The sequence below is a fragment of the Montipora foliosa genome, chromosome 8 (assembly GCF_036669935.1).
Source record: "Montipora foliosa isolate CH-2021 chromosome 8, ASM3666993v2, whole genome shotgun sequence".
In the NCBI taxonomy this organism is placed as follows: domain Eukaryota; kingdom Metazoa; phylum Cnidaria; class Anthozoa; order Scleractinia; family Acroporidae; genus Montipora; species Montipora foliosa.
In genome coordinates this window covers 523,334-545,833 of record NC_090876.1, presented here as the reverse complement: position 1 = coordinate 545,833, position 22,500 = coordinate 523,334, and the positions used below count along the sequence as shown (strand labels likewise).

The following is a 22,500-nucleotide window of genomic DNA, read 5'->3' as shown; positions in this document are numbered from 1 at the left end:
TATGACTAGAACAGAAACGAAAGGAGAGTGAAAGAGACCGACAACGACAAAACAGAATACCAGTAGCAGCTTATACTTAGTGCAAGAAGTTACTCCACAAATTCTTTCCTTGGGCACTAAACCATTTGGTTTTTTTTTCAAAAAAGTGGTTTAATCGTTTTTTTTTCCTTTTGCCCAGGAATGAAAATCGAATTTTTATGGTCAACTGGAATTAAATAACAATTATCTGTACTCTTATGTCATTAACACGTAATCGCAATGAGTTATCGTAAAATTAGGGGGGAATTTCACTTGCTTGTGTTTTAAAAAAAATGTGTAAGGCACCTAAACGTTATTTAAGTGTTGGAGCGGATCTTGTTTGAAGTTCGTCCTTTCTTGGTTGCATTGCCGTATTTTGCCGATTGTTTTCCCAAGCTAACCTGGTGTGTTTCAATGAAATATATCAAAATGTAAATGATCTCGTTTTCAGAGATAAAAGTGGAATAAAGATAAAAAAAAGTGACCTTGAACTGAAAAAGTACTCATCGCTTAGTGATTCATGCAATATCGGCTTTTAGCGTAAAATGTACCGTGGAATTGACTACTTAGGTAATGAATTTTTCTATAGAAGAAACCAAAGAAAATGATTTAATTATTAAAGCTGCAACCGGAAACATCAAAACGCGGACAATTCGAAACCTTTTATTTTCACTAAACCTACAGGCAGTAAGAAAAATAACCAGGGAGCTCTGCTTTTAGGCTAAGCTAAATCTATATATAATATTTGTCCACTTGGATAATTTTAAGGTGGACTATAATTTCAGCTAGTTTCGACCATTGGTAAATGCAAAGTATTATACAAGTTCCGGGAGCTATAAAGTTGAAAAACTGTCTAAAGTAGATGCTCAGGCAAAAGAATTACGATACAGAAACCCCATTCTGTTTTCAGAGAAACGTTAAAATTGGATCAATAAAACATGTAATGTAATACGGAAACCAGGACATTCTCTACACAATATATTTCCGAAACAGATTCAACACCAAACCAGCACTTCTTGTATACAGTTTCGGTAGTAAACAATCGATTTTCTTTCCTGGTTGTGTTCTACTTACCTTTAGGCCAGTTCGGGCGATCGTTGTCCACGTTTGCAGAGTCTTTTAAACAGAAGGATCTGTTAACCCGCCTCGAGTCAACAACTCCATCAAGATGAAATTCCGTTGACTTTGAGTTATTGGAGTAATTCCCACTGGTATCCTGTGAGACCCATCCTTCACTCCATTGAAAGCCATCAGCTTCAGGACACCCGCTAACTGGTTTGGGTAAGCCGTATGCTCCTTTTGGCCAGTAACGTGACTCTGGAAAGCAACCAAAGGAATCTAATTAACTCCGGACGTAACAACTTTAACAAAACCCCGAAATATTTCGGCCGTATATCAATCTGAATTTTGAATAAACAAGACGCTCCATAAAAGCGTTCACTGGGTTGCCTGTGGTACGTGTTACACAAAAACAGAAGGCACTGATAAATATTTTTGCTCTTTGGCCATTTCAATTTCAGCAGGAAAAGAAAACAAACAGCGGTTACAAACATTTTCATTTTACACTTGACGTTTCGTATGCTGCAACATACATCATCACAAGTGACGGTTAAAACTGTTATACAAAAAAAAAATTAAAACGTGAGCGACGCAATGGTGACTATTTACAAAGTATTATAACAAAATCCTAACTTCCGGTAGTTGATACTTGCGGAAGAAATTAATAAAGAAAAAGCTTCTCACTACCAATGTTTTCATTAAGAGAGGGTTTTAAGTCCCTGATTAATAGCGATGCATTAATGACGTTGCAATGGAGTCTCCGCTAGGCCGGGTGTTGTTTAACATTTTCATGTGTGACTTTGAACAGAAATGGTTGACTAATGCTGATTCTTGCCCCTCCATTTGGTTTGGATATGTGGATGACACTTTTTCGTTGTTCGACGCGCGCGCAGTAGATCTAACTATGCAGTTAATTTAGTTGTTATAGTGTACTATGTAGTATAATTTCCATCTGAACTGGCGGGTGGTGCACCTCATACGGTTCGATGCAACTTGTAAAGTAGATCTAGCCATGCAGTTAATTAAGTTGTTATAGTGTACTATGTAGTATAATTTCCATCTGAACTGGCGGGTAACGCACCTCATACAGTTCGATGTAACTTGAAAAGTAGATCTAACCATTCAGTTAATTTAGTTGTTATAGTGTACTATATAGTATAATTTCCATCTGAACTGGCGGGTGGCGCACCTCATACAGTTCGATGCAACTTCAAAAGTAGATCTAACCATGCAGTTCATTTAGTTGTTATAGTGTACTATGTAGTATAATTACCATCTGAGCTGGCGGGTGGCGCACCTCATGCAGTTCGATGTAACGTGCATCTTTTACAATGTTTATAACATCTGTTCTTTTCCACTTTGATCATTTTATATATGCAGGTTGTGCCTACTGAACAAGAGCTACCTGGGTTGAAGCAAGATTCTCCTCCATTTATCCTCATTGCGGACGAACCCCCGAGTTATGATGACATTTTTATCGTTGCAAAAGGCGAACGAATACTAAACGTTTCGGGAGCCACGAGCTCCCGAAACGTTTAGTATTCGTTCGCCTTTTTACTTAAGTAAGCGATTGTAAATTTTCGCTTGAGTTTGTTACCCATGCCATCGATGTTGCGTCATGTGTAATTTTACTTATAAATTGATGATAAATAAACATAATTACACTTCATTTTATGGTAGAATTGTACGTTTTTTTGGGGTAATTTCAAGTTTTTTAGATGGGGTAAAATTACACCTTCCAAAAAGGGTAGCGGGGCTGGAAAGATCACTACACCGTCATTTGGGGTAATTTTACCCATCCTTTCCGATATTATTACCCTTGCTAGATGTGTAATTTTACAAGTGCAAAGTTGTATAATACCCATTTTACACTATTTTGCGTGGAAATTTACCATCCTTTTGAGAGTTAAACTACAGTTTAGAAATGGGTGTAATAATACACACAAAAAACGGATTGCGGGGCTGGCAACAATTTTACACCATTTTTAAGTGCAGTCTTAAACTTTAATTTGTAGTGTCTGCGGCCAGTTTTCTGCATTTTCTTAACACCAGACATCCTAATATCAAATTTACAATGGAACTTGAAGAATACCAGGAGATTCCATTTTTAGATGTCCGCATTAAGCGCAATCTCAACAATTTTACAACAACAATACATCGCAAAACAACTTTCACTGGCCTCTACACCAAGTGGGACTCTTTCACTCCAAGAAAGTATAAAACCCTCACCTATCGCTGTTTACCATCTGCTCGAGTTCTTCCTTGTTACAGTCGACTCTCTTTGATCTAAGGAACACTATCCTTCAAAAAGTTACCCATGAGGCGTTCTTTGTTATCACATTAATGATGTTGAGACAAAAGAAAAGGTCTGCTGAACCTACCACCACTGCTCCTAAGAAAGATATCTTTCTTGTCTTGCCTTATTTCGGCTTTCAAAGTGAAGCTCGTGCTCGACATGTTAGATCTTGTATCAGTAAGTTTTATGGCGGTGTTAAACTTAGGGTCATTTTTCAAAACACCTGCAGGAGTAAGGCCTTTTTTCCTTACAAAGATCGTTTCAGTCGTTCTCAAAGATCTAAAATAGTATACAAAGCCAGTTGTTGGGACAGTGATTCCTTCTACATCGGTAAGACAAAAAGAATATTGCATGATAGGAAGTCCGAGAATTTCAAAGCTCTTACACAAGTCGGTCACGCCTCTTCTGTTGCAGACCATACTATTTCTACCGGCCATAACATCAAATGAGACCATTTTGAAATCCTCGCTACTGCAAGGTCTGACTTGCAGTGTAAAATTAAAGAATCGCTATTAATCAGGGACTTAAAACCCTCTCTTAATGAAAACATTGGTAGTGAGAAGCTTTTTCTTTGTTAATTTCTTCCGGAAGTATCAACTACCGGAAGTTACGATTTTGTTATAATACTTTGTAACTAGTCACCATTGCCTCGTTCAAGTGTTAATTTTTTTTGTCTAAAAGTTTTAACCGTCACTTCTGATGATGTATGTTGTAACATACGAAACGTCAAGTATAAAATGAGAAGGCACTGAATTGGGTGGTATTGAACTGAAGGGTTCCAGTTAATTTTTTCAAGTGGGGGGGGGGGGGGGGGTCATTAAGACCATGAGGGTCACCCACATGTCGCGCCAGCAGAGGCCCTTTGGCTCACAGGTTCAAACCTTTAATTATTTTGTAATATCCTGTCCCATTTTGAGGTCTTTTAGATCAGATGACAATCGATCGTAAAAAGACGAACATTTCTGAATTACGGGAAAGCATGCTAATCGTTCGTCGCTTTCAGAGTAAAACAACGTCTTTGGTTTTAACAATTTTGTTGTAATATTTAACTGAATATTAACATTTCATCTGTCGGGTCAGGAAGCCTTTTTTGTGGGGTTCCTGAGAAACATATCTATTTTGAGCGGCCAAGAAATTGAAAATCTAAACATCTATGAGTTACAAACACAGATTTCGCAAATCACAATGCTGCAAGCACAAAGGCAGAAGAAATGGTTAATAAATATGAAGTTTGTTAGTATCTGAATGCTTTTGGGTTAGAGTGAAGGGATATATTGTCACTGTCGAGGCACATGGAAAAACAGTTAGGCATACGATTAAAAAAAAAAACACTGGTTAGCTCTCATTTTGGAGCATGACAAACAAAAAATCAAATAAACTTGTGTCCAAAAGAGTACGGATAATTGTTATTTAATTCCAGTTGAGAATAGAAATTCGAGTTTCATTGCTGAACAAAGGAAAAACCGATTAAACAACCTTTTAAATATACGCACCCACTTTAAATAACTTATCCATAATACAATGACAAACGATTTAGTGCCCAAGGAAACAATTTGTGGAGTAACGTTTTCCACTAAGTATGAGATATTACTGGTGTTCTGTTTCGTCGTTGCCGTCCTCTTTCTCTCTGCATTCGTTTCTGTTCTAGTCATAGGTCCTCCAGGTATCATGTAACCTTATCAGAGCTTCTAAAGATACGACAAAAGTTGCAATACAGAGAAAAAAGTAGCTCTAGACCAATTAAAACTAAACACTCAGCTTTAAGTTTACATCCCTCCAATGCTTAACTTGAATAACTGCGTAGCCACCAGTGTGGACCACAGCTATCATGATATGTCAAACTGGATTGAAACCAACGAAAAATGCAGAAAGAACACATATTCCAAACTGTTTTCCACCTGAACACGAAAAGCGTTGACTGTGTAAGAACTATCGTTGACGTAGTATTGCCGTGTAGCTGCGTCGAGCCACAGAAAGCGCGCAAAAAATGAAGGCTCGGTTATGTTTAGGGGAGTTAATCTGGGTTGAGCCTGCAATCCAATCGAAAGCCAGTACCTGGTCAACGGTCAGCTCTAGGCGTGAACCCGCCATATGCTCGCGTGATACTGGTCAGCGGATACCTCGTTTTGACAGGTGTCAACTGATCATAACATGCAATGATGTCCAATATCAAAGATGTATGGTGTAAACTAGCGTGATACTGGTCACAATGGCATACATGGAGGTGTGGACGTACGGACGAACGTACGGACGGTCGATGCCGACATGGCTATAAAACCTCTTTCTCGCATCGATGGGTTACCATATTTTTTTAACTATGGTGCTCCGCGCCCAGAGCTCCGCTAAAATCCGCACCACCCGTGCAGCACCATTATTTATGTACTTTTTAACAAATGAATGAATGTGGCCGGGCAGACGTTGTCTGCTACTGGTAACATTGTAACCGAGTAAAACCTGCCGCATGGACGGGTGGTCAATGCCATTACCATTCGGCAGTTCCTGCAGCTAATCCGGCTCCAAGTGTACCGCATTGCATTCGCTTGGAACTCGTCGGTGCGGCCGAGAGGGGGACCCCGTTGTCTGGGCACTTGATACTATCGAGGATCCATCCGTACTGCATGGAGACACTTGACTCCGAGCCGGGCATGGAAGCACTTAACAAAGCTATTGATGCGTTGGCAAGTGGCAAAGCACCGGGGTGAAGATGGCATACCCCCTGAAATCATCAAGTGCGGCTCGTCAGGTTTGCCCATGCTTGCGAGAAATTCGGCCTGACAATTAGCATCAAGAAAACTAACGTCATGAGCCAGAGCATCCCGGCTCCTCCAACTATAAGCATCAAAAGCGAGGTTCTTGGGGTCACCGATCATTTCACCTACCTTGGCTCTACTGTATCCAATAATTTGTCTCTCGACTCAGAGATCGACAAGCGTATCGCCAAGGCTGCCGACGTTTTTGTCTAAGTTAAGCAAGAGGGTGTTGGAAAACAGTTAGCTGACCTTGAATACCAAACTCAAGGTATCAGGACAATTCATAAACGAGCGAGATTTCTTCATTTTTCTTACTTATTGTTATGATAATCACTGTACGCCGTTTGTACTGGCGTCTTTTACACTAGTTTTTGTAACCCGTCGAAGACTGTAGTTCGACAGTCGAAATCTCGCTCCTTTAAAAGTTGGTAAGAAAGCATTTTAATTAACATGATCATGTATAACTTCTTGAGGCAAGTTGCCAGCTGCAGTGCGTTTAGGGTGATTTACCAGACTGCTTGTTGTCTTTAACAATCACCTTTAACTCAGCACCAGCAGGTTTCTCCTTTTGACGGATAGATTAGTGGGGCCAGTGCTCTGTGTTGTTTAACTTCTCGTTTGGCTTGATTTTAACTAAGAACAGCTGCCGTGAAACGTCACCAATGGTTATCATCCTTATTTAATTCAAGAACAAAAAAAAGTGTGTAACCTTTGGTCACCATTCATAATCAACTTCCAAAGACATTTGGTTTCCAGTTTTTTCTGTAAGAATCTGTTCCAAAAAAAATTATATGAATACAATACTAAGCTAACCTCAAAATCATTTTGCTGTATGGATCATGATACTGCCGGAACAAATAATAGCAAATTTTATCATCATTTAACTGGTTCCATTTTTTGAATTGAGCGTACTGATTATTTGCATTGCTCTTCTTTGCAGCTGCATTCATTCGCAATCTAAAATTAAAAATTATTTTCTTTATCTTTCTACTCTGTGCTTAATTCCTATGCAAGCTCCAGTTTTGTTCGTGTTAGTTGTTCCTAACTGTAGCGTAGTAATTAGATTAGTGGAATATTCACTACTTATTTTCATTAAAGCAATGGGTATCCAGTTCACTGAAGCGTTATACAGTAACTTGTATTGCTTTTATGTAAATGCATTACGGAATTGTGGAAGTAGTCAATAGGATATCGGTATAACATGGTAGTAATTCAAGTGACCCTTCGTTTAATGTTTTGATTTTTAACAACATGACTGTGAAATTGTTAATTATTTACCTCGATCAATTCCTTCTACTGCCAGTAGTTGTTTTTACCTATCTTTCTTCTAGTTCTCTTAATTCCAAAACTTTATATGTTTTTTAATACGAACAGAAAACATTGTGTTATTGTCTGTTTGTTGTTTTTGTCGCTGTATTTGCAGTTGGCATTACAAATACAATATTAACTCCTTGGTCACTATAGAGGTCATTAAGCGACCTCAAGCTTTGATCACTGCCATTGCAAGTCACTACCCGCACCTGTTATATGATCAGAATCTCGGGGCTCTACTATGTACTTAAACTAACCACCAGCCCAGGTATTCACCGCGGGAAAAGAAGACATGGTGAAGTTAAATTAATAATGCGACACATGCAAATATCCCTTTTCCATCCTGAGCGGACTAAAAATAGATTGCCAATACTCATGGATAGATTCAAGTTCCGGTATTCCTTCTTCATCAAGTGTATTTTATTCCAACGGGAAGCAAACACCAAAATTTGATCGAAATTGTTCGTTTTTATGTCTTATCAAAATAAGTATAGTAAAACAAAGAAATATAATCGGCATCATGGTCAAGAATTTCAGTCCAACTTCGTTGTCGATATTACAATTTAAAATACTGTCGTTTTTACCAATATCTTAGTTAATGAACCCTCCGAATCTTCTGAGGCCTGTTCTGGGCGAAACAAGTAATTAAATGCTGTGCCCTATTTAGTGAACACGCATACAAATGTGGGACTAAAACGTACGAGATGGTGTTTGTAAGGCTCGGTTGCCATACAGCCACATTTCCGGCCCCTTCGGGTCAAATTATGTTACATACATACCCGACATTTTCACGGCAGAAGCAACAATGATAAAGCCCAGAACTTTAAACCCTGTCATGATTTCTTTAGTTTTCTTTCTTCGCAATCCTCGAACGAACGAAATCTTTATAATTCAGATGAACTACTTCAAGAGCTTTCGCTTCTTAAGTTAAGTATCTATTACGAAACCCTTTCAGTTCAGCAAACAAGGACGGATCGTCTAACACCGAAAACGGTCACACCATCACTGTAACTTTAGGGTAGCCCACTTCTTTTTTTAGACAGTGGGAAGGGTTAGCCAAAAGGGGGAGGGTGTTGGTAATTCGTCGGAATGTGTATTTTTTTTTTTCGATATCTGTTATCAATATAACCGTCAACGCTACTTTTGAACACGTAAATGTACCTCCTTAAGAGTCAATCACCCATCATAGACTCTTGACCCCTTGGATTGTTGCAACTTGGTCCTAGTGGAGCTCCTGTCAGTGTCTCCTAAGGGTATTTTTTTATGTGTTGAAGTAGTACAAGCCATCCTGCCGAGTAGTGCCCTAAAACCGCTTGTGGGAATTAAGCCACATGTTCGTCGACTAAACTTCCCGTTCTCGACTCACCCCAGGGTCTCTTCCCCGGTTTGTTGTGGTAATTCCACTCCACCTCTCTAAGAAAACCTTACAACGGAGATGGTGGGGAAGATACCCCTCTAGGACATGAGGAAAAATAAAGTGGCTGATAGCATGAACGAAAAAGAGCACATGTAAAGATTAATGTATAGAGGACTTGCAAGGGTAGCGTAATATCACAGTGGCTAATAGGGCAATGTTACCGAAGGCACGGACGAGGTGGCTTTTACGTTGGGTAAATTGTTGCTCTAGTTGAGGAATTCTTGTTATGACTCACTAGCAAGCATCCCTCTCGACATTTTCAGAAACAATGATTGTAAAAAATATATATATCATACATCACATGTAAACCAGGAGCGGGCACCCTGAACAAAAGGAACTAACTGGCGAGTGCGTGCCGTCACGCAACCAAACATTTGATAAAGCATGCTTGAATCATCAACCTATAAAAGGAACGTTAGTCAGTCAGTGTTTCATACACCTGACGAAAGAGGACCAACAGGAACTTTCGAAACAGTTCTGTAGTGTTTTTATGTTTTAATCTTTTCTATAGAATTAATTATATATATTGTAATCGGTTTAATACTTCAAACGTTTCGCCGTTTAGAGCTTCGTCAGTGAATGAAGATTATGAATACAAGATCGGTTTATGTTAAAAAAAAAAAAAAGTACAATAGTGGAAAGTCAAGGCTCATCAATTTAATGGAATTTGATGGCGTTAATCTAAATTTAAGTTCGTCTAATGGATTGGAGTGCTTAAAAATCAAGCTAGACTGAGCCTAAAGAAAAAAAAAAGGTGTAATATGATTATATGATTGAATATATGATTGAATGCACCCCCCCCTCCCTCAACCCTCGACTCAACACAAAATTCAACTTTTTTTTTTCCTGAAACAAAGATTCATCAAGGTGTCAAACCTAGTTATCCATTAATTTTAAATGATATAAGATTTGTTGCTGAATATGAATTATCAGGATTGTTTGAAGAAAACAAACACGAGAAAGTGTCACAATTTTATTGAAAACCACGGATATCCAAGTATGAATAACCTTTCACAATCAATGCACCTACCTCACCCTTGTGAGTGATAAGAAAGTCACGGGAGGTAAGCAGGGGCTGTCTACAGGTCATGTAAGACGAGTTAAAAACAGTGGTAAACCGCTAAAAGTGGCTGTGAAGTTGTGACTACTTTCACCTCTCAAATGAAATTCGTACAATGAGGCAGTTATTACTCTATCTGCCATATTTAAATGTGCCCGAAAGGCATCGGGTGCTATAAATTTCAAGTGAATGGGATAATTTTTGAGGTAACCCCTCCGTTACGGGCCAAAATCACAGGAAGTTATTAAACAGCCTAAAAAATTGACATGGCGACACTGCTCTTATCTGTGGCGGAACAGAGGTAACATTGTTTATGGCAGATATGTCATTGAACGTATGTGACTAACATTCGTCGTCGGCTTTGATGGAAGAGTTTATGATCATGTTAGAGGCATTGGTTCTGATGACATTTGTGCCCTGTTTGAGGACGTCAGGTGTGTATAAAGCCATACAAAGTGAGCTATATTAACGTGAGAAAAGGCATGGAAACATATTCAAGCATTTATTTGAATAACACAAAGAGATTCAACTCTCTCTACATTTCCAAACCATACTTTTAACTTGCTTACATTATTCACAAGGGTTTCTTTTCGAATGCTTCCCAATACTAGAATCAACTGTCTCTGTGAATATGATTTTGTGTGACACTAGTTGTGTCATACTAATAGCAGAACTATATTCGTGGAATGCTGAACATTCTGAGGATGATTTTTCTATGCGAATGGAACAAATTTCGTTAATTTTTGCTTCGTTAGACGTGCCTCGTTGGTTGTGACAACTCCATGTTGCATGAAGCATATTTTATTTTGTTGTGGTATTTTGTCGACAATCGAAGTGACGTAAATTTAAGAACTTGCAGGCCACAGAAATCCGATAACAAGGGTTACTTGTAACAACATCCACGTAAGATATGCGATTTAATTGAACAAACAAGTCCAAAATGTTCTTTCAAGAGAAAAATAAGTCTTCTTCTCACGTAAACGTATAGGGCAGATCTTTGAAAATCTTGAAAAAGGAACCGATTTTCCCCAAAACCTAGGAAACATCTGGAAGTGAGCCAGCAATAAGAGAGACTTTACCAAGCTACCAAGCATAATGACTCTGTTTACTATCTCAAGTGCTAGTAATGGCCTAATTGACAAAAATCAGTAACTTGAGGTCATGAGAAAAACAAGATCTTTCAGATGTTAAAACCGCGCTTTCAAAATTTATCTGTTTTCTTACCACTATAATCGCAACGTAGTACACATTCCAAAGTAGTCTATAGACACAAAATCACATACAAGGCTGGAACGTTACCAACCATATGACATCCCCCATATCAAGCCCCGACCAACCATATGAAGCCCCGACCCACCATATCAGGCCCCAGCAAACAGCAGGATTTCTCGGTCATATTTAACACTTTTTGGCCTCCGTACAGTCAGTAAAAGTCACGAACAGCTCGATGATCAACAAAATGAAAATTACTTCTCAATCCCAAAGCGGCTGTGTTTTATTTTTTATCATTATATCAGATATCGCCTCGCAACTTCGCTCGACGTGACCTCTGCTCCGTAGTTAATGGTTGTCACGTCTGAAGATTTAATGTGACAAGATGCATATTATTGAATTTCGCTACAAGAAAAATTCATTCTGTGGAAACAATACACACAACTGACAACAACGACTGCACACGAACTTATTGCACTATCACTAATCTCCGAGAAATTTCCGATGACGTAATGGTCTTAATTAACCTGGAACTGTCATCAGGATATCTATGGGTATGAACGATACGATAATAACACTTTTAACAACTTACAGCTTTCTTTCCTAAAAGTCACGATTAAATTTAATTGGGTTTTTACACGAGTAAAGGCCTAGCAAAGTAGTCACACGCGTCACTTAATTTGAGAATTACGAAAAACAACAACTGACAACAACGACTGCACACTATCACTTAAAGCCGAGGTGAAATCTCCGAGGAATCTCCAATGATAACACTTTTAACAACTTACAGCTTTCTTTCCTAAAAGTCGCGATTAAATTTAATTGGTTTTTACTGGGTTGCCCTATGGCAAACCCAGTCGGAAAAAAGGTAGATTTCCGTTTTTTTTCTTTTAGTATTTTTTTCCGTGTCGGTAAAAGTCTTGCCTGTCACTCCCCTGGTAAGTGGTGTCTTTGTGCATAGAGCCTTCTGCGCGTATTTTCTTAGGATCGAGAGGGTAGTGGAACTGCGTAGATTTCTCTTGTGGACACAGTAGAATCATTAACTTAGCCTGCAATGGCGTCGAAAGTCATGTAACGCGAATGGCGTTTTAGTGGATCCTTAAACAAAATATACCCTTATGGAGCTCAATAATGGAAAGTCAGTTGGATAAACTAGGCAGGAATCTCAAAAGCGACGAGTACTGGACTTCGACAACAATCTATCGCCCGTCGAGACGAAATCAAAGTGAGCTGTATGTACCTGATTATATTACCTATAGACTACAAATTACATGGTAATTTGACACGATTGAGTTTCTTGTCTTCACGCACGCAATGAAATAGGACGAGGTTTTCGCCTCTAAGAGCAAATATAATGTTTGTTTCAATACATGTTTCGCTGGAAAAGGATTCTGTGGTATTTTCTGCCTTTGTGAATTATAATATCATGTTGTGTATTGAATTTTCGAGCTTAAGGTTGAAATGTGATATGGGAGAAGTTTTTTAGTATTGCTCTGTAAGCAGGAAGGGTTCACAGCTGGCCTGTTGGAAGCGTGCTTGAGTTTCAACAAAATGAGCCCCCAAATCAGTAAAAAATTGTGACGCAGTTGAATAATAAAGTAGCTGCTATTTCCAAAATGATGGAATTACCTGGTTAGAATAAATAACGTCGTACGCGTCTTGGAGAATAAGTTTTGACTTTGCATAAACAAGACTTTGGCGATTGTGATCTTTGTTTTGACTTCGCTCATTTCATTGTCAAACTTTATAACACTTGACAGAAAAAGAGACTTACAAAAACCCGGTATCTTGCCATCATTTGACACAGATACTTCAGTGTTTGGCGAGTAAACATGCCGCGGTAACTTCATCACGGCGCCCGCTGAATTCCGGCGATGTCACTTTCGATTTTGCGATTTATTTGTGCAGCCAAAACGTACAATAACAAAATTGAACGTTGCAAAAATCCCCAAAAATGTTTGTCGCTGATCGTAACTGTTTATATTCCATATTCACGGTTCAAAATAAATGTTGTTTTCATGTCGTAAATATGTTATTCTCGAGCGATCGTCCTAGAAACTTCCTTCGGCTCTTTCTAAAAACTGTGTATCAATAGTTATTTACTTTTGCATCAATATTTGTTTTTGCATAAAGCAAGCTAATAAAATCTGTACCTTGCTGAGTTCGCATTTGTTAGCGTTAATAGTATTGTTTTATGCGGGGTATATTTTATTTTGGTCTCCCATCCAAACACTAACCCCGCTCAACAGGGATTAACTTCAGTGAACTTCGGTATTACAAAGCCGTCAGATGCTCAGAGGGCACGCTTAAACTTGTGGTCAAGGGAAGTTTATCAACATGTCAGCCCGGAAGCCAATGTTTCTCACTTCCCATTTATTTTCTTCAATCTTTCTGGGTTCAGTACTTTGCTAGTAACAACATGTCTTCTCAGACTATTTACCCAAGACTTCTACCATGGCACTACAATGATAGACAATACCAAAACAATATCGTGCACTGTTAGAGCTACATATTACGCAAGGACAGATCTGTTTCGTCGTACGAACGTGTGAGGACCTGTGAGCCAAAGGGCCTCGTCTGGTATGACTTCTTAATGACCCCCCAACTTGAAAAAAATTGTCTGGAACGGTGCACGTACCACAGGCAACCCAGTGTACCCTCACGGAGGGTCTAGTTTTTATACGAGTAAAGGCCTAGCAAAGTAGTCACATGCGTCACTTAATTTAAGAATTACGTTACCACGGCTATGTTTAGTACGGTGCTTATTTCCCTACCAATGAAAGTTGAAACGTCGACACATTCCATGGATGACATAATGACCTTTTATGTATTCAATACTCGCTTCCAATCAACCGCTTAAATAACACAAAAAGGCAATATATTTTCTACTAAATAAAGAGTGGAATATTTATAAAAGTTTACGTCCATTAACGTTTTAACAGATTTTGGCGAATACCTGTAAACATCATAAGTTGCGTGATTCAAAGTGCCACTGACTATATGACCGAATAGAAATTTGGGACTGCTCACCAACAAAACTTATTTTTATCTGTTTTCTTACCACTATAGTCGCAACGTAGTACACATTCCAAAGCAGTCCTTGTTGATTCACTGATGACTATAACAACCAAAATCACTTGATCAATCTGTAGCACAACAAACTGACAACAACGGCTGCACACAAAGGTATTGCACCATTACTTATACCCGTTGTCAAATCTCCGATTGCACCATCATTCGAAGCCGTCGTGAAATCTCCGATGACGTAAAAGTCTTAGCTTTCTTTCTTAAAAGTCACGATTACATGTTTCAATAAGACACAAAAAATATATATTTTGTTGTAAATAGAGTGCGGACTATATTCATAAATTTTAAGTACATTAACGTTTTAACAGCTTTTTGGCGAATAAACATCCTAAGTTGCGTGACTGGAACTCCCACTGGCTATGTGGCCGAGTGGAAGTCTGGTTCAGCTCTCCGACAAAACGAAAAAAAGCAAGAAGATCTTTCAGATCTTAAAACCGCGCTTTCAAAATTTATCTGTTTTCTTACCACTATAGACGCAACGTAGTACACATTCCAAAGCAGTCTATAGACACAAAATCACCTGATCAATCTGTAGCACAACAACTGACAACAACGACTGCACACGAACTTATTGCACTATCACTAATCTCCGAGGAGTCTCCGATGACGCAATAGTCTTAATTAATCTGGAACTGTCATCAGGATATCTATGGATATGAACGATACGATAATAACACTTTTAACAACTTACACCTTTCTTTCCTAAAAGTCGCGATTAAATTTAATTGGGTTTTTACACGAGAAAAGGCCTAGCAAAGTAGTCACACGCGTCACTTAATTTAAGAATTACGTTATCCACGGCTATGTTTAGTACGGTGGTTATTTCCCTACTAATGAAAGGTGAAACGTCGACAGTTTCCATGGATGACATAATGACCTTTTATGTATTCAATACTCGCTTCCAATCAACTGCTTAAATAACACAAAAAGGCAATATATTTTCTACTAAATAAAGACTAGAATATTCATAAAATTTTAAGTACATTAACGTTTTAACAGCTTTTTGGCGAATAAACATCCTAAGTTGCGTGACTGGAAGTCCCACTGACTATTTGGCCGAGTGGAAGCCTGGTTCAGCTCTCCGACAAAACAAAAAAAGAAGAAAAAAAAAAACCGCTCGGCCCATGGCCGCGCGGTTAAAAAATGCAATTTCATATATATTTTACCATCACCCGAAGCCTCCATCCAGACTTTATCCTTGAGTCAACCTTTGCCCGTATCTTTTTATTTTTAGAACCGTCTCAAGTTTCTATTTCCCCACTGAGAATATTCTGTGAGACGAACGCGATCACTGGTGCGTGACTGCTCTGCTTGTGACGTAATACAATAACTTTGTTCTGATCGGACGGCATAATGCATTCGCGGGAATTCGAACGTCAAAAAATAAAATGATACGGGCAAGGGTTGTCTTCAAGGGTTTAAAAGGGAGATTGAGGCCCCGGGTAATGGGCTCCTGATTTAACTTATCACGATCGAAATAGAGTCGAAAAGAAAGAAACAAATCGTTATTTAAACCTATTTGTTTCCCTTGACTTGATAGCACTTTAAATTATCGGAAGATCGCATAGATCACGAGTCCATATTCCATGCAAGCGTGACTTCATGCATATCTTCATGCAAGCGTGGATTTCCTTTCGCTTAACGGTGATGACCGCCAGTCGTGACTTCTAAAAAAGTCAGTTTGTTCTTTTGCATTAGTTCTGTTTACACTAGCCCTTCAGGAGCGTATCCATGCCTGTTTTCAGCGTCTTACGGAAATCGGTCAGAAACACGGGAAAGCGGAATTGGGAGGGTTGAAATCTAAAACCTGCCCGGGGGAGTATGCCCCCGGACCCCTAGAGGCCTTTTCTCTGTTTTGGAAACCGGTCATTATTTATCCTAGCTCCGCCCCTGCCCTTTTACCCATGGGCAAATAGCATTTTTCCACGAGCAAAAACGTTTTTGCATGTAACCGCAAGGAAGTGGACCTAGCCAATCATAAAGCAGAACGTAGCTAATACACGAAGATCTCTAATTATATTAATTAAAGCTTATTTTTATCACGAGGGAACTCCTTTACTGTCTAACCGGATCCCCAAGGGTAACATGAAACCTGAGCTGAAACAAACCCCAAACTCTAGGTGTGTGTAACCACAACTACTTTTAACAATGTTTCATTGACCCTGGATAGCCCCCATGGGGAGTTGTATTCAGTGCAACAATTTTTGGTGCTTAAATGCTTAAATGCGCTAAACATCTAGGAACATAATGATAATAATGATCATCATCACCATAATAATTTTACCAATTCTAATTATAAATGCACAGGTGATTATACAAAATCGCCCGCTCTCATTGGCTCGCTATCTTGGATTATCGGCCGATAATCACCTTGACGGACAAAATGGTTGCCAGTAGTAGTTTTGCCACTGTAAATGAAGATGACTTTGCGTTGAAGTGTTTTTTTTTTCTCGCTTTTGAAATAATCACTTGTGTATTTATATTGAAACAATTATTCGCCTCAGGCTCGGTGATTATCGGTGAATATTGAAAATCTCAAAATTAATACGAAATGAGACAGGAAGCCAATGCAGCTGATGGAGCATTGGGGTAATATGGCAAAATTCTCCTTGCATAACGGCAAGTCTGGCGGCTGCATTTGGACCTCTCTGCAACTTGTCAATATGGCACTTAGGCAAACCATATAATAGACTGTTACAGTAGTCTACTGGGCTCCTAACAAAAGAGTGGATAAGAGTCGCAACTGAATCCATTGAAAGGTATTTCCTTATGCGCCTAATGTTGTGTACGTGATAGAAAGCGGCACTGCATATTTTGGTAATGTGTACGGTCATACAGTAAGTTGATCATCGAGCTACGCACCCAAGTTCCGCACTACAGACACTTTGCTGACATCGCAATCCCCAACCCTGACAGTGTTGACCGCAGCTGAAGGTCGAACATGGATGCTTTTGCTCTTGAAGGAACATGGTGACAAAGCTCAAACGTCGTCATGAAACATGAGAAGAAAGTTCATCAAGGTTAACAGATGATTGCTGAAAAATCACTGTCAATAATGTCATGCCTGAAGTGGCAGGATCAATATCCCGTAATTGCCGAAAAGAGATAGATATGGTTTGGCAACCCTCAACAAACATATCCCTGGCAAATGATCCGAGGTTGGATAGTCAGTGTGCGGAGTTCTACAGAAAAAGTCAGTATCAGAGTTTCGAGTTGAGAAATAACTATATCCAGTGTGTAACCTCGACTCCAGCAATTCACGAAAAACTTTGAGCAGAAGAAGATCATCAACATGCACATTAAAGTAGACCAGGCGACAAACTGATCGAATCGTGGTATTCTGTAAACTCATCCAGAAAAATGGGTATCGTAAAAGGATGGTTCGATGAATAAGGTGGTCGATAAACAATAACGTGCTTCAACCGAGAAAACTCTGTCGACAATACTCCGCAGACTCAAAACATGCTAGTTACTTACTTTATAGACCGTATTCATAAATGACAGCTAAGTAATTATTCTTTTGTCTTTATGCTAATCATTCTAACTAGCCTCGTAAACACGAGCAAAATTCGAAAGAATTTTTGTTCCAAAGTGAGGCTACTTAGGATGGTTAGCACAAAGACAAAAGGATAATTTTTTGACCTCCATTTATGAATACAGTCTGTTGCACACCTTTGTTACACATTTGCATTTTATATCCATTTAACGGAAAAGTGAAATTCTGCCAGTTAATGTTTAATTTGAAAGGGATAGACTAACATATCGTTATACTATTGTGGTTTCGCTCTTTTAAAACCCAGCCATGTCCATTGAAATAAATATCGCACAACCTCTCGCAGATTCATCAAATTGCGACCCATTTGCCGATTATAGCGCACACGCTATTTCCATTGTCATATACAATCTGTCGTATTGCCTTTGACCGAAAGTATTGAAAGGCTATTTTCCAGATAAAAACAGAAACAAAAATTCAGTCAATTAGTTGTATCAGTTGAGGCGGTTTGTTTAGCTGGTCAGTTCAGTCATTTGTGCCCGGCATAGTAAATCGAACGTTCGGAAATCGACCTCAATCGAACTCAATAAATGGATTGAGTTCGATTGAGTTCGGCAATCGAACGAAATCGAACACTGAGAGAGTTCGATTTCCGAACCAATCGAAATCAATCCGTTAGATTGAGATCCATTAGTTCGAAAACCGAATCCAACGGATTGATTGTGTTCGGTGAGTAAATTGGCTTGAACAAACTCGTATGCCATGAGGTCTGACTGACGTTTGTACGCGACTGAATTAACGTTTTGGGCTTTCAGATTTTTAAATAACCCGTGTTTTGCATACATAATAAACTACGTTTTAACCGGGAAATTTCCCGATGATAAACTTTTGAGATACGTAAACACCCGCATATAAGAACCTATATTTTCCAAGTTAGGCTATTAAATAGGTTGCTATAAAAATGGTATTTACAGTTGTTTTAGGCTATCTACGTTCTTAAATTGGTTGTTATTTCCACAAAAGATATCTACTGTATTACAAGTTGTACATAGTTGCAGTAATAACCACAAAACAAAACTACAGCTTATTTTCTTCATTAAATGTATGTCCACAATGTTGTAGATATGAAATCATAATAAAAAACAGTAACGTAAAAAAAAGCAGGGGCCTGCGAGGCCTGACGGCGTATTTACAATCACGCAATGGACCAAATCGGCAAAGGCCCGGTTCAGACGCTGTACTTCACATGAGCCGAATCGGTCTAATTCGGATCAGCTAAGGATTTTTTTCCCGCCTGGCTTAGCCGGGAATTACGGCTGTGGAGCGGCTTTGATCCAGACGCCGTACTTCACATGAGCCGAATCAAATGCAGAAATAATTACAACTTGTCAATTTTCTTCAGTCATAGTATGCTTCTGTGAATTACTTTCGGCGCAATCTAGTGTCGGCGTCTCAATCAATTCAGCCGGGATTAATTTATTTGGGTCTGTATCGCATGCGTTGGTCTGCTGACAAGCTGCTTGGCTCTGGCCGCTCGATAGCGCCAGGGATACCGAGACTCACGTTCAATAGCTTAAAACTTGACTCAACTTCATGCTAACTTCAATTCACAACCGAATTCTATCTTCTCTCGAACTTACTCGGAGCTAGTAGCCATGTTTGACGTTTGCATATATTCGGCAAGAACTCGAAAGAAAGGCAAAACTCTGAATTCTACGACAACACAGGAAAAAGCAAGAAAAGTAAATAGGGCATGTGACTTTGTATGCCAAGGAACCTACATATGTTTCCAAAGCGACAGAGTCTAGTGATATGAATATATCATTTAAATCTGATGATGACGATAACCGTTCCTATGTTATGTGTTGTGGTTAGGCCTCATTTCATTCATTCATGTGCTGGGTGAGATCGCTAATGGGCTGATAGCGGCTGCCAGCGGCGCCTATATATGCTGATGTCCGATCTTACCCATAGATCCCTTGCTTGTAAAGCGCATTTGGATATGTTAATAGAAAATGCGCTATATAAATTCATTACCATCATTACCATCATTACCATTATTTGGCAGAGAATGTTCAGTGGCCGGGAGGTACTTACGGAATACCCAAACCTGCAGATGGATGTCCCTCTGTGGAGGCCTTTCGGTGGCAGCAGGGCTGGAGATGTCAATACTCTAATGGCCATAAAGATAGCAAGAACGCAAAATCATTGGCTTTTCATGTTGATGCTGTTGTAGATGGTGAAAAAGTCAACCGATCCTTTTGCATGAAAACGCACGCAGCAAGTGACGGAAACAGGCTGGTTTGGCCACCGGGTTAGTGTTTATTTGCTGATTGCTAATAATATCCAACTACAACTAGTTGCTTGGTGACCGGCGAAATGGCAACTGAAAAATCAGGGTCTTAGACAGGATTCAAACCTACGCTTCTGTGACACCGTCGCATACGTTACCCATTGACCTACTAAGACTTCCGAGGGGTGGCCGTTTATCCAGGTCCTGAATTGACCTACAATAGCATGCGACCGGTATTACGGAGCTCGAAAGTTCCGATACTGCCTCTTGTGTTTTCGCCCGTCACCTAGAAACGAGTTTCCTAACCTTCCGTCTGGCGCATTATACCTTAATTAAACACCTATTTTTGCATCCAAATGCAAGTCTAAAAGCGTTCAACTAAGGATTAGTTTGGTGGCCGTTTGTTTGAATATTGACCCCGAAATTGTCACAGTGAAGCATCGAATAAAAACATAAAAGAGTTTCAAGGAAGAAAGATGAGACTGACAGATTTCTCCACAGGTCAGTACTGTATTTACAAGTATCAAAGATGTCCAGATGGCTTGACAGAAGGGTTTGTCCTTTGGGATGATCACGACAAACGGCATGAAAATGACAAAGGAGGGACCCTTCCTAATGGTACCTACAACCACAATACCAAGATCGAATTTTGCTGTAGAACAGATGGGGATAAAAGCCATCCTATCTTGCTTCCCACTCAAGCTCCGTTTTACTTGCTGGCTTATGGCTCTGAACAATGTCAAATGGTCAAGTGGGCGATAGCAACCCAAGAATGGATATATTATGACACAGAGAAGTTACGCAATTTGGATCAAGCGAATGGAACATATCCTTACAGGGGAGGAGAAAAACACCCCACCATTTATTACTGCTATTATCAAGGTGAGTCAGACAGAATATACGTTACATGTAAATTGATTGAACGAATAAAAGTTTAGTACTTAGTCCAGGAAATCGTTGTTCTGGTATTTCATCGATAGGTATGTAATAAACGGAATATGAATATAATCTTCCAGGGTTCAAGATGATATCCCACGCGTTTGCTCCGCTCACCCGTGAGATATCGACTTGAAAACAAGAAGATTAAATTCGTATCCACAAGCGGGCATGTAATATTCTGTTCATTACATAGATATCGATGAAATACCAGAACAACAATTTATTGGACTAAGTACTAATCTTTTATTCTTTCAATCAATTTACATGTAATGAAACTTAGATCTTACATTTTGATTTGGGTCTAAAATAGAGAAAATAAGTAGCGTTTATCTGTATTCTGAATGTTATAGCAATCAGACATATGGACTATCATTAAAAAAAAGGCTACGTAATTGTCCTTTAAACATGTGACAGACAATGGATAAAACGCCTAGCCCATGTGCCGGGGATAAATATATGAGCGAAATTTCACAAATAATAAGGTGCACCAAAAGGTTAAAGATCTCATTGTTATTTATTTATTTATTTATTTTATTATTATTTTTTTTTGCAGTTGAATAAAAATGCATAATTTTAAAATACATTAATCATTCAGAGTCACCTTCGAGTTTAGCAACAGTTTACTCTTGATTTCTCCGCTGCTATCACCTTCAATTACATATCGCCTTTCTTTTCGCTTTCGGCCCCAATTCTGGACTTATGACTGTGCTTTTAGTCGGTGCCAAATCGATCATATTAAAAACACCTCGAGTGATATAATTACCGGCCTTTTAAATATTGCTTGGAGTGTGTTTTCAGTGGCTGAAGTCGATGAATGTGTCTCTGTCAGTAAAATTGCATTGCAGACTCTGTTGTGCTGCTGGCAGAACTGCATTTGTTGTTGATGATGAGCATGACAAACTTTTGGAAATGTTCAACATTTGTCTTTGTCTTAACGAGCTGTAAATATTAATCGATTGCAGATTTTTATGGCCAGTTACTTGAACGATCAGATTGGGTGGCACATCATTATCTTGTAGATTTAAAACTAGTATTTTTCTTCCACTGTGATTTGTTTTTACAAAGATTCCCGCCGTTTCGGTCATTTCTTTCATCAAGCTGTTGAGCTTGTTGACGCCCATTGGCTGAGATTAAACTATTTTGTAATTCACCTTCAGTCTTGAAGTAATTTACGGTTTGGGGGAAAAGCCGTAGGGCGCCGGAAAGCCGAGATATATGGAAAACACGGGGTTTCGGGATCTATGGAAATTCACAGAGTGCCGGGGCCTGCGGAAAACTCGGGAAAACGGGCCGGGGTCTGTGGAAAACCCAGGGGTGACTATATAAACTAAGTAATGAAAATAACATGTGAGCATTGCTACTCGAAATAAAAACACCTTAATGAACTGAAATCTAGGAGTAACGTTTTGTTCAAGTAAGTTGGATCCAGGTGTTGAAAACGCAATATATCATGACTTAATAGCAAAAGTTAAAAAAAAAAATACTTAGAGAAAATACCTAACAGCAACAACCGTAGATTTGCGGAGTCGTTTTCTAGTACAATGGTTTTAATTTCGATGCCTTTG

At 39.1% G+C, this 22,500-nt stretch overlaps 2 protein-coding genes across 4 annotated transcripts in view; one reads left to right on the top strand and one right to left on the bottom strand.

Moving 5' to 3' along the window:
• Window positions 1–8,438, bottom strand: part of LOC138012434 (uncharacterized) — a 57,087-nt gene extending 48,649 nt beyond the window's left edge. Inside the window, exons 1-2 of the mRNA XM_068859207.1 lie at window positions 8,214–8,438; window positions 1,093–1,335 (exon numbers count right to left, since the gene is read on the bottom strand). Coding sequence (XP_068715308.1) covers window positions 1,093–1,335; window positions 8,214–8,271 — 301 coding nt within the window. The 5' untranslated portion in view covers window positions 8,272–8,438. The remainder of the gene's footprint in view (window positions 1–1,092; window positions 1,336–8,213) is intronic.
• Window positions 8,439–9,977: 1,539 nt separating this feature from the next.
• The window catches only part of LOC138012431 (uncharacterized), a 44,949-nt gene continuing 32,426 nt past the window's right edge, over window positions 9,978–22,500 (top strand). For all 3 annotated transcript variants that reach the window (XR_011125036.1, XM_068859202.1, XM_068859201.1), the window contains exons 1-3: window positions 9,978–10,345; window positions 19,772–20,017; window positions 20,498–20,878. Coding sequence is in view for 2 of the 3 variants with exons in the window: in XM_068859202.1 (XP_068715303.1) it covers window positions 10,276–10,345; window positions 19,772–20,017; window positions 20,498–20,878 (697 nt within the window). In the remaining variant the exon portion in view is untranslated. The remainder of the gene's footprint in view (window positions 10,346–19,771; window positions 20,018–20,497; window positions 20,879–22,500) is intronic.